At 35.1% G+C, this 13215-nt stretch overlaps 1 protein-coding gene across 1 annotated transcript in view; it reads right to left on the bottom strand.

Moving 5' to 3' along the window:
* TMTC2 (transmembrane O-mannosyltransferase targeting cadherins 2) overlaps positions 1 to 13215 on the bottom strand; it is a 236016-nt gene that overhangs the window by 19282 nt on the left and 203519 nt on the right. The window contains exons 10-11 of the mRNA XM_058023162.1: positions 10564 to 10678; positions 3656 to 3719 (exon numbers count right to left, since the gene is read on the bottom strand). Coding sequence (XP_057879145.1) covers positions 3656 to 3719; positions 10564 to 10678 — 179 coding nt within the window. The remainder of the gene's footprint in view (positions 1 to 3655; positions 3720 to 10563; positions 10679 to 13215) is intronic.

Below are 13215 nucleotides of genomic sequence, written 5' to 3' on the forward strand. Positions count from 1 at the left end.
TTGTTTTTAATTTGCATCCAAGCTCTTTTTCAGCTGGGGCAGCTATTGTATCAAAGTGTTTTAATTGTTTTACCATCTGCAGAGAGAATGTGTATCCAAAAGCAAGGATGGCATTCAAGATGTGGATATACATTTTAACACACCTTTGCTGTATGCAATTGTTCCTTTACTGAGTATATTTTTCTTGCAAATACTTCAGTCATTGCAATAAGGCTTGTAATGAAAAAAGTAAACTGTATTCTCAGACCTCTCAGAATTAGTTCAGTGATGAATGAATCATCCCCAGTATTGCAAAAATAAAATCTTTTTATGCTTGGTTTGTTAAAAACAATAGCCTGCAAGTTTCAGAGAAGTTACATTTTCTGTAAAAGAATACTGTGTTTCTGGCAATGTTTTTAGCTGCCTTAGTCACAACTTTTCTAAAAATGGATTAGTTGAATGAGAATGTAACACAGACATGCAGGCATATTGGTGCTCACTGCTGGTCTCCCGTTTTGAGACACTGAAATAAAAGGGCTTGTCTAGGAGACAAATGCAAGAGTGGAGACTGCTGTCTGGGAAAAGCACTAAAATAGCCAATTAAGTATCTCTGAAAGTAGTAAATCAGATGGCCATTTAAACTGGACATGGGTGCAGAAAAGCTCAGCAGAGCAGTTTCTGGATCCAAAGGGCTTATAGATTAGGGAGCAGATGAGGAATTGTTGTGCACAGAGTATTGCTTCATTCCAAAAGCAACAAGAATGGTTGAGAAATCAAAGAAAGAGATGCAAAAGGAAGATAGAATGCTGAGAACAAAACTGTGTTCCAATACCTAAACGAGCATAAAAAATTCACTAACCATCAGTAAAAGATTTGTTTACAGTATTATTAAAATCTCTTACTGCTCTTAAGGACTGTATCCTATAGTAGCAATATTAGAGATATTATACAGTATGTTATATTTGCAAAGGAACAGATGTTAGAGAGTGGAAATCTGAGTTTTGTTTCAGGCTGTGCTAGATGAAAATCTCTCAGGAGCTAGGCATTGGTCTAAAGTTATTCTAAAGAATAAGTGATAATTTAATTGTCTTGGTACAGTGAAAGAAAGAAGTTGATAACAAAGAAATGGATCTTCAACTTGGGATCTGGCCAAGTGGCTGGGGAACCAAAGGAAAAAAGTCATACTGAAAAAAAGCAGAGTCCCAGTTTACTTGGGATGCTGCTCCATAATTCACTCACACCAAACAGTACTGTTTAAAGCACCAGAAGAAAGACCAGAAAGACTCTTCTTAAGCAGACTCTTTGAGCACTTAATTGTTACTAGTAACAAGGCTGATTCACTGCACAGAATGAGACTTCAATGGTGTCACAGTATTCTCACTGAGAGGCTATTTGGGGACAGACCTACTAGCAGCTAAACAGATGCACACAAGTATACATATAGGTATGTGTTTACATACATGGTATGGTAGAAATCTGCATATTACATCACATTAATACATCTAGCAGTTTGAATTTTCTGTCAAGAAATGTTTCTAGACCATTAGTGATGGATTAAAAAAAAAAAAAAAAAACCAAAAAAAACCAAAACAAAACAAAGATCCTTCCAAGCACTGATTCTGTTTAAGGATATTTCGTTATCATCTTGACTCAGATAATTTTGCTGATCCTTCATATTTATATGACAGGGAGAGGATACACAGGCCACATACAAAATACCAAAATCAACTGTGGGCATTTTCATGCTTTGAGTATGGTTTCCACACAGCTCTGGCCTGGATCTCTGCAGTCTCCAGGACAATACCTGGATGCACTCAAAGCAGCTGGTTCAATCAGCACTAGAGAATAGTTCTAGGCACATTTAATTTATTGGCACAGATGCAGCCATGAAGTACACAGTCCTTCAATTATTTTCATTCCATTTTCCTTTGGAAAGATTGGGAGCTTCTGTCTTACCATGTACACATTAAACTGCTTACTCCCAAGTAAGCCTCCTCAAGTGGCTTCGTTTCCTCCCAGTCTGAAACTAGTATGGCAAATCTGAGAGTTAATAAAAACAAGCAAAATATGTATGACTACTTGTGGTTTTGTGCACATTTTTGAGACATATCCCTGTAAAGTCATCAGAAAGTTGATAATGGCTGTGAAAATGGATACAAGTTTCCCACTCTGCACCAATAAAATATTCTTAAAAAGTTATAAACCATATGCACACCATGCTTAGCTAGAACATTAAACTATCACCTAGAACATTAAAGTATAATCATCTTTGGAAGAAAGCTGAACACCAGTACCTATTAGATTTTTACTTACACTAATCAAAGTTAGAAGAAATTTTCTACAATAAAGTGTTTTGATAATCTTATTCTTCAAAAATGATTCTTTGGTCATAACATGTAAAGCTTGTCATCAATAATCAGAAATACCTAACCTTTAGAGCACTGTTGCTATGAGCTTGCTGTCAGTCACTCCAAAGCTCTCTGAGAAACCTCAAATATATAACCATATTTATATAGGGTTATACACAATAAACTTATTTCTTAGTTTCTGAGAAGCATTTTGAGCATACAATGAAGCACAGAAAAGAAAAATTGTACCAATCTGCAGACAGCTGAGGGAATACTTTCAATATTAAGGTATTCTCTCAGAAAAAAGGCAAAAGAGTCTTGCATTATGCAAGTGTTATGAATCACAGAGTCTTTATTGTTATTTCACAAAGTATGAAGTAATGAAATAAGTAGATTTTTGAGAGTTCTTAAGAGACAGTATGGAAATCTGTAATTTCATACAATAAGTTATTAGGGGGTTTTTTTTATATTTTGTTGTTGCTTTTGATTCTTAGCTCTGAAAACCCTTTTAAGTATTTTTTTTTTCAAACTTGGGTTTTTCTTTTTTTTTAACTGCATTTGCTGACTTCTATCCTGGAATTTGGCACTGTGGACTTCTGTGACAGAAATTTTCCTAGATTTGATTTATTGCATAGACAAAGTGTTATGTATCTAAAATAAATTCTGCCTCATTCATATTCATGATTTTTTCCTCAAAATGGGAAGGTAATTGAAAAGAAATGTAATATATAGTAAAAAAAAAAAAGGTAAGTAAGAAGTATTTTATTTCTTTAATTCCTCATGCAACGAAAATTAGAAATGAGCTTCCCTTCTTAAAAGGCATGTCACTTCTCCTATATATATCTGCTCAAACAATAAGTATTTCTTTGCCAATATACAACTACATCAGAGATAAACATCTTTACCTTTGCCAGAAGTTCATGACAGAAGAAAATGCATAAACGTATTATTAAAAATTCCTTAAACTGTGGCTCACAGGATAGCCTTTCATTCTCTTTTACTAGTGAAGAGATGGAATTGGAAAAGCTTTCCAAACTCAACACATTAAAACACAGATAAATAAATCTAAATCCAGAAGTCTTTTCCAAGTATGTTGGCCAAGACTTATGGCTAGACCACTCTCCATCGAGGCTACTTGAAAGTGCAGTGATTGGTTTGACAAAGGAACAGTTTCATCTGAATACCCAGCAATTAACTACTAAAAGAGCATATGTAACACAGGCTGAGAGATCAAACGCTCCAGCAAGAAGTTCTCCTCAGCACAAAGGGTTCGGTACTCTAGCATGTTCACCAACTTATGTACTGGATATCATTAAGAAGGTACTTACATTAGGTCTTAATCCTGCTGCCATTTCATAATACTTCTCAGCCTCTTCATTAAGACTGGCTTGTCTGTCAGGATGGAAAAGAACAACACAGTTACACCTCATTTTTCTTGTGTTAAAATGAAACCATACCTAAAGAAGCATAGCTAAAAACTAAACACTGCAACTCCTCCCTGCTGTTTAAGGATATTATCCTAATAAATGGACAAAAAATGTACATCTAGAAGTTTTCTTATAGTTCAGAATGTCCATTAGCACAAATCCTCTTTGATTACTTCATTTTCTTTTTAGTTCTGCAATGATATTAGTACATAATGGAAAGAAATACAGAAGGCTGAACACTCATCTCAGGCAAAAACAGAGTCATACCAGTCTTCACCAGAAGAAAATGTGGCTCATTTTTTGTTATCAGACATACTTAAATTCTGAAACTGTATATTATAACACATGTAGTTTCTCACTTTGTGCCCTTCCAAAACCATTATAATTCCAGTAAAAAAATAGAGAAAATTAGGGAATGTAAAGTTTTCTAAAAACTAGTTTTCCATGATTGAGGGAATTAATTCAGAAAAGAGTTCTGATTTCAATATTTACTCACATAATCCTGAGCAGGCATTTAATGTAAATCTCACATTCCAAGAGAATGAGTTTCTGAGTACCTGAAGCAGTATTAGCTCAACATTTTTTCTTCTCCTTACTACTACGGTCAGCATCTACATGCTCCTCATAGTTTAGCTTCTTTTCTTCCTCTGAGTTTTTAGTTCAAGGCCTTCAAACAAAAATGCAGTAGGTTGCCAAAGAAATCCAAACATGTTTGTGTCTCAACAGGCCCTTTTTATCACTTCTCTCAAATTCCTCTCTTCTCCTTTTATCTCCACCTTCTTAATTTCCCCTTGACTATCCATTTGGGCTAATACAATGAATAACAGTTGATCACATGCATGTCAAGGGAAAGATGGCAAATCTGTAAGAACAGCCAAGCAGTACTCCCAGGTAGGCTACTTATCATCTGCTAAAGTTTGCTATTTTCCTATGAATCATAGGAAGTCTTTTCGCAGGAGATTTAGGACAGGAGATCTTCAGCATATTTGTGTTTGTTATGTGATTACAGCTACATTTCTGTGATACAAATTGAAACATTTGAAAACAAGGATAAGACTGTAGAGTGGGCTGTTTGATTATTTTTTTCCCTTCTTTTCCTGCTTTTGCAAGCAGTTAGTAGTTCAAAAAGTATCAATCAACGGAGAACTTGTTTTGCTTTGTTCATTACATGAGCCTTTACATGATTTGCAATCAGATTGTGTTTGAATTTTGTTTCTATCCACCCAGATTTTAAACATTAGCCATATAATATATGGATAGGGAATTAATCCCAAACATCTTTTTACAGCTATTGGTCTTGGGAGGAGAGGATAATCCCTTTGAAGTTTCTCATGTAATTCCTGTACAAGCTGAAACCATTTCATGACAAACAATTTGCTAAAAAGAACTTGGTTTATACCTGTTAACTGTTTTAAATTACTTTGCACATGTATCCTTGACTCAGTGGTTGCAATGGTTAGAAATGATTGAATGTCTAAAAATATTCATTCAACCTGCTTCTGAATCACTCCTGCTGGGCATCAGTAGCACTTGAAATGATTGCAAAAAAAAAAAAATAATCTCATACTTAGGAATTTCAGGATTTACAGCAAAGCACTGTAAAATGAAACATGTTACAGAGATTTTTTTTCCCCTGTTTGTACAAAACTGTCAGGACACAAATCACTTCTGAAGTGGTGAAATAACATACAATAAACAAGGTGCCTTTCCCAGGAGGCAAATACAAATGCTACACTTCACCTCCAAAAAGAGTTGCTGGCATGTGAGTGTGTTAACACATTAAAATCCTGTCCCCTCTTTAGGCCAGTGGAAATACATGGCTTGCTCTCCTGCCACATGTACATCTTGGAACAGGGATCATTAATTGCCAAGTGGAATCAGTTTGAATATATAGTTCTCTGTTAAAAACAGTTTATAGAAATGAATGCACAACACAGTAACCTGGTCAGAAAAATTGCTAGGTCCATGTCTGAGGCATTCAGCAACTGTTCCTTTAGCTAAGATGCTGCAGAATTCTGGTTCCTATTTCCACTGCAAATCTAAGCTAGAAATTAATTATGTTAAGCCCTGAAACAGTTTTCCCTTGAGAAAAATTAAAGGCACAGAGGTAGGAAATTGCAGTAACCCTATGCCACTGAGCAGTAAAGAGCTCTGGATCAATGTCAAAAAATGGAAGGACACTATTAAAAGTAAAATAACTCACATTAGAGTAAAATATTAGATAAAATGTTGATAAAAAATCAGAGAGGAAGAAAAGGGACAAAGAGAGGTTCAGAAGAGAGTCTTTCTCATAGTTATGAACTATATTTTAACCTCTATCCTAAATCTTTTCATGAGAACTGCCCTTGAAAACATATCTGATTTTCCCCACTAACAACTAGCATACAGTCTGGTTTTAAGGGAAAAAATGTTTCCACTTTTTATTCTCTCATATCTTTTAACCTGAGCTTCCAGACCAAAAAATTCCCCATACATAGCTCCAGCTGACTAACAGTGACACCTAAGAATGTGCTTGACGACACATCACTCCTAGACTGTCCTGACACTCAGCTATAATCAGTTAACATTCATTTTGATTTTTACACTGTTCACTGGAAAAAATACTGTAGTAAGAGAAAAACACCACCAATGCTGAGTGATTTAGATACATGTGAGAGAGAAAGGTTAGTTTTACCATGCCTGCTGCTTGGTGCAAGGCTTCAGACTGTTGATTTTTACAGTAAAATCATAGATGTCGGCACATCTACAAAGAAATTTTCTTCAGCAATTCATATTTTAAAATGCTGAATGGCTTTCATAATGGACCTTTGTGTGTAAGAACAAGATTATCAGGTTTTATAATCAGCTGCTCTGTTGCAATGAACTATTCATCCACAGTTGTTCTTTTTTGTTTTAAAAATCTATATAGCCTATATGCTTTGCCATACATATATATTTAAGCACATAGATAGTAAATATAAGATTAATATAATCTGTTCAGACAATAACATAGGGTTAAGGTGTGCTTATGATACTGTATCAGCAATTACACTCCATGTTTGGTCAGTGTATTCTGGGCTGCTGAGATACTCTGAATATCACTGAAAAATAAAGACCATGTAATGTAGTACTGCTGTTTTCAACAGCCAAAAAACATCCTGTAACTTCATGTCACATGAGATTTTCCCAGAAGAAGAGATTTTCCCTGTCACAAAAGCCTGGAAAAATGAATTTTTCCCTACAAAATGCGTTTTTAAGCAAAGAGGTATTTTTCCTAGATCTGTTTTCATGTGGAGGCAAGGTGAAATTCTTTTCCTGTTTCTAATTATTATGGGGGTGCCACCACACTGCCACGCTTCATTCTAGAAATGATCCTACCCTCGCCCACATGGTGCCTTGCTGCCCATGAGCTGCCTGGCTCCTGGCAGCAGCTCCCCTGGGCTAGGAGAGCAAAGAGAACCGTGGCCCTTGCTAGCACAGCGCCACGCACACGCCTCGCTGCTCGGCTCGGAGACTGCAAACTCCTCCAAGCAGCAGCACCGCAAATACTACAAACATAAAACACACGACCAGATACTGCTTCAAGAGCCACCCAAATGGCTGCGTGACCCTTGAAGAAAGCTGTCTGGAAAACAAATTTGTTGAGAAAATGAATTTTACAGACAAGTATTACACAAGTTAAAAGTTACCAGACTGTTGCAGTGAAATTAATTGCATTCATCGCACATCTCAGCCCTCTCACAGATGACTTGAATCATCTTGCATTGCATTAACGGGTGGCTACAGAAGTCATTTAGGAAAAAAAATTAATAACTATAATGTAATTAGGAAATGGGAGGTCTCTCAATAATGCACACAGAACTAAGTAATTTTTTTTTTTTACTTCAGATTCAGTCACAAAGAGAGGAAATCAGCAACGTTGGAATATCTGATTGGAAGAGCAGACATTCTTCTTGTGACTGCTAAACTGAGAACAGGCTATCTATAAATACAGCTACTGCATTTGGATCCAGTTAACAATGCTGTTGCAAATTTAAGAAAAAGAAATTTAACTTGCAGCACTCCAGTTCTAAATTTTCAGACGTTGTTCATTTTTATTTAGGTTACATTTAATTTTTTTTTTCTCAGCAAGTAGGGAGATTTTAAAAAAAAGGAAAATATTTAAGCACTAGATTAGAAAAATTAATTTTATTTTTAAAGAATAGTATGTTTATTTTCTATCCAAAACAGCTGTAAGCTAAGAAATGTCTTCATATTTCTCAGTCTTGTGACTCAGGCTAATGGTGGAAACAGCAGTAGGAGAGGAGGGAAAGATGATTCCTTCCTAATTCAAAAATATATCACTGCGCAAAATATTTCATCTGCAAAAGAAAATATCAGAATCCATATAAAAATCTAAGCTTCTGTTATTATCTTAGAGTCATTTTGGAAACCTTGCATCATCCCCATTAATATCAATTTCTGTCTCTTATTCCACAACACGTCTTTAAAATGTATCCCATGTCTCTCACAAGAGTCATTTCATTTTCATGCTCTGTGAACTTCTATAATGTATTTTCTATCTCACAGCTGTGCAGTTCATTCAAAATCCTTACTCACTTACCAGTCAGTTTTTATAGCTCTCTAGGGTACCTAAAGAGCAGTTGGTCACCTACTTGAAATTATGTCAGCCTTTCATTTATGACTGTCTTTAGCATTCCAGGTCTAGCAGTGTCACTCTGTGCCAGTTGGAGTACTCCCCTCTTTCTGTCCTCCTTTGTGTCTTGGTATCTGTTCTCCTCTTGGAATCACCTCAGCCCTGCATTGTTCTAAAGCTCCTAAAAATCATCTGCTTCTGAAGAGCCAGACCCCAGGTGGATTTGTAGCTGCTCTGTTACAATGAATGAATATGCATTGCCCTTGTCCAACAAGTATCACAGAAGCAATATATTTGAATTAATTGCTAAGTAAAGCAGTGAACAAGGACGGATAACAAAATCATAACCTTTAGGAAAAATCAGTCAGATGCTAACACATGGGGTTTTGAGCAAATACTTGTCAGCACTGAATTCAGCTTTGCCACCCTGACTCCTTCTAAATCCTACAGACCACTTTAGACTCTCAGAGAGTATTAGGAAGACATTATGATCTTCCACAAAGAGAGCTGAGTATTAAGTATAAAATTAGATCAACTGGGTATCCCAAAGGCGCACAAGGGATTCTAGCTAAACTAAAGCAGGCTTTTTTTTTTTTTTAAAGTGTTTCAGTTTAGTGCATTTTCTTTGGTTTTGAAGGTTTTGGCTTTGCACTTACAGTAAAAATTGAGAATGCAGCTTAGAATCACTGAGATCATTGCTTGTCAAGGCCTCCCAAAAACAGTACACTCCCAACCAGACCAGTAGAGTGACTGTGGCTGATGTACAGCACAGCAGCATAGCTATTACTTTGAAAGTGAAAAAATGCTCATAACCAGATGTCAATATATGTGCTTCAAAGACCTCAAATGCTACACTCTGTGCTCACAGAGAAAGCAGATTTATTAAAGCTATGTCCAGAATAGTATTGATTTACACCACCACATTTTATAATACACACAGTGATGCCATGAAACCATCTTCTAAAACACACACAGTAAAATGAAGAATCTGACCCCTCTATACCTTTCTAAATTCAGCTGTCATGCCTAACTTGCTATTCGTCTGTCTGTGAAGTAGTAACAATAATCTGAATGTTTCAAATTACTGAATTCTGTCTTGAGAGGTATCATTCACAAAATAATCCTGGGGAAGGGAAGGATCCTTAAAATACCTCATACACCTCTGCCATGTCAAACTGTTGTTTACCAATGAGCCATTTGTCTTGGTTTCCTTTCTAATCTACAAGCAATAAGTTATTTTTAAAAAATAACTTTTGATTCTACTTTCTCTTTTATAGTATTTTTTCTTTCATTTCTTATTTAAAATGCTAAAAAGTAAAGAAGCCTAGTAAGATATCTTCAGAAGAGAAATTATCTAAAGAACTGCTTTGTGCTAAGGAAGTATATTTTTTAAATTTCCTTTTTCATGCATTTTCTATGCTTAGATACCATCTAAATGAAATCAAGTATCCTTATAGCTGTTAAGTGGACAATAGACAATAATTAGATAGTTATCCTAGAAATAAGCATGGAGGATACCTATTACAGTAATGTGAGTTTAATGATAATGTTAAACCCACAGACAGAAGCTTAATGTTATGGAATAACCAGGCCTGACAGCTTTAAAAGCTAAAATAAAAGTCCAAAGCTTTGTTCTATTCAGACAGAAGATAATTAAATATAAGTCTACATTTTAAATCACAGATTCTGAGAATATCACTAAGTGCTCCTATGCATCTCAAAGTAATTATCAGCCTGGGAATATTTAGATTTCAAATTATCATAATGTTCTGATATTATCAGATATTTTCAATATTCTCTATTTACATCCAGATGAGAAATATGGTCTCCTCTTCCTCTTTTCAGTTGATATGCACACTAAAATTTTAAAAGTCAGGTGAAAGGAAATGTTACGGAAGGTTCTTCACCAAAGAAAGACTTGTTCTCATATGCAAGCAAAACACATTACCTGCTTGTGAAAACAGAAGTTTTGAAGGTAGGAAATTATGATATAATAAACAGAATTTAAGAAATGCAAAGTGCTAAGTGCTGCAACAATTTAATTCCACTTCTTTGTATCTTATTAGCAATAATATTGAATTATTCAAAAGAGTTGCTGAGCTTTAAAAAGAATCCTGCATAAGCAAAGCCTATAAAGACTTATCTCCTCCAAAAGAAGAAGAAAATCAAGTGAGGCAGATGTACAAGCACTAACCTGAGCATATGGGCTGCATTGAAAACAACATCAAATTCCGTATTATCAAGTTCAGCGGCTTTTTTTGCCATTTCAGCTGCTTCTATCAGGCGGGATTCTTCTAGGAGGAACTGACCTGCAATGGAATGTGTGAACATCAGCCCACAGGAAATAACTGATGTAATACACCTCAGACAGAATAGTGCGGAAAAGGATGCACAAAAAAACCCCAAACAAACAAACCTAAATCCCAAACTAATAATCCAAGCAACAAACCAATGTCTCAGATTCAATGTTTGGTTATTTGCTGATCTGTTCTGTATTTCAATCTCTTTAAACTACAGTCAATGTAGAAAAATTGCAATAAACTTGAAAAGCAATAACAGTATTTTTGGAATATATATTCAAGAAAATTGAGAATGATAGAGTAAAATTCAGACATCAAGAAACAATACTCCCAAACGCCATTTGAGAACATGCCTTCCTGCCTACACAATTACCTTTTCTTCTTCTTTTCTTCCTCAAAACAAATTGAAATAAAATAGTATCCACAAATTAAACACATTCCTGAAGAATATCCCAAAATTTGTTTTAGAAGCATATTCCAAAATCACACAAAATGATAAATTCTGTAAACATACATGATAATTTTTTCAGCTTTAGAATTCTACATTGTATTTGCTTTAAAACCATTACATATATATGTATACCTTAATGGACTGGTATTTTATAATGTATTTCACTAACACTAAAAGAATCCCAACAGGTAGCTTTTTAAAAGTTTCCTATATGACACTTACCTCTCACATTAAACAAATATAGAAGATGGCTAAAATCAAATTACTCACATTTTACAAATGAAATTATCATTATCATTAAACCAAGTATAAACTGAAAAGAATTAATAATTTAGCATTAGCCACCAAGCTTTAACTGAAGTACAGCAGTTTCAAAACAAAGCATGTAACATACAGTAGAACTCTATAAAAATGAATTTTCCTTTGAAGAAAGTGAAAAAAAGAATTTGGAAGGTGCTCAGCCTTATTTTTGCTCCTTTTAATGCTTTTTCACACCTAATCTGTAAGATGTGTCAATTTTTGCAAAAATGTTTTTAAGGAATTCAACCATCTAGTCCCTGTGCATACACAACTTTATATTTCGAAAAACTCTCCTAAAGCTGAGTGATTATACATTTCAGCATCCCATCCTTCTCTTTTTGTCTTACTTTGTCAAGGAAGGTCTCTCAGCCAAAACCTCACATGCCACTACTAACCACAAGCCTCATCAGGAACAATAAAATAAAATAAATACGATAAATAAATAAACCAATAAATCAATAAAAACCTGAGCAAATGATATTCTGCCATGGTAATGCCATGGTAAGGGATTTTCTCTTTTTTCTTTCCCCCTTTCCTCATTCATTCCCTGCTGCTCACATACTTGCTGTGTGCTTATGTGAAAAATTCCCTTAACCAGAGCTAGCAAGGTCTGTACAAGCATTGTAAACCAGTCATGCTTTGGTACAACAAAGACATTCACAGAAGGAATAATTTCAATACAAAAAGTGATGAAAGACAGCTTTCTTAGCTTTTTGTTTTCTCTGTGGATACATTTCAGCTTGGGAGAGTTGGCAGATTATTTACTCAGTCTCCTATATCTTAATTATTCAGATCTGCAAAACTTGTAAAAACATTATGGTACCTTCCTGCATTCACAGTATAAGGTTTGCTTGTTTTAGTTACATCCACACTCTAACGTGTACCACACTTTGATGCAGTACAATGCTTTGTGCTTATTGTGCCCAGAAACAGATGATTCACAAAAAAAGCCTTCCCCACACATGAAAATAAGTAAGTAAATAAATTAAAAGAGAGAAGAAAACAGAAGAAGAAAACATAGTTTGAGAACAATTTCAAAGAAATTAATTTGTCTTCAGAATTTTAAATCAGTGGTTGAATTGTTAACGGAAGTCTCTTAATGGAAGTCTCTTCTAAAGGGAAACACAACTGACATAAGCTAATAGCTTACATTTAAAAAAAATATTTTTACTTTTCTTTTAGGTACCACATCAGAGTATGCCTTATATGCAGGAGGAGAAACTCATATTTGAATCTGAAAATTCTCCAAGTGAATCTACCAAATAAAATAGTTCATATCTATTTGGGCTGAATTCCTATTTTCTTTAAAGAGTAATCTTTGAAATAAGTTTGACGAACTAGTATTCCAATTCTCCCCAACAAATGAAGCAAAACAGTATTCCTAATCTTTAAGTCCATGTTAAAGCACACCAGCCATAAAATGTTAACAGTAAGGTTATGAAAGCCCTGGATTAGCAGAGTGAAACACTGGTAGGTGGATATGCTACTGATACATTCAGGGAGGAGAATGAAGATATAAGAAAAACTTTCAGTTCTTCAAAAAAGAAAGTTCTAGGACTGTACATTACCATACAAATCTCTGCCCTGTACTGGAGGTGGCAATAACTCATGCTGAGTGGGTAAGTAGCAGATGATGCATATATGAAACCAACTGTGTTATCCTCTATATGCAAACCCTTACAGAACTCCAGTTTAGGGCCAGTTCTCTTCATAAATGACTTGGATGCAGGTCTTAAAGGCATACTAAGTAAGTTTGCCAATGATTTGAAACTCACAGCAACTGTCAGCTCCTGTG

Source organism: Melospiza georgiana, chromosome 4 (assembly GCF_028018845.1).
Source record: "Melospiza georgiana isolate bMelGeo1 chromosome 4, bMelGeo1.pri, whole genome shotgun sequence".
NCBI classification, from domain to species: domain Eukaryota; kingdom Metazoa; phylum Chordata; class Aves; order Passeriformes; family Passerellidae; genus Melospiza; species Melospiza georgiana.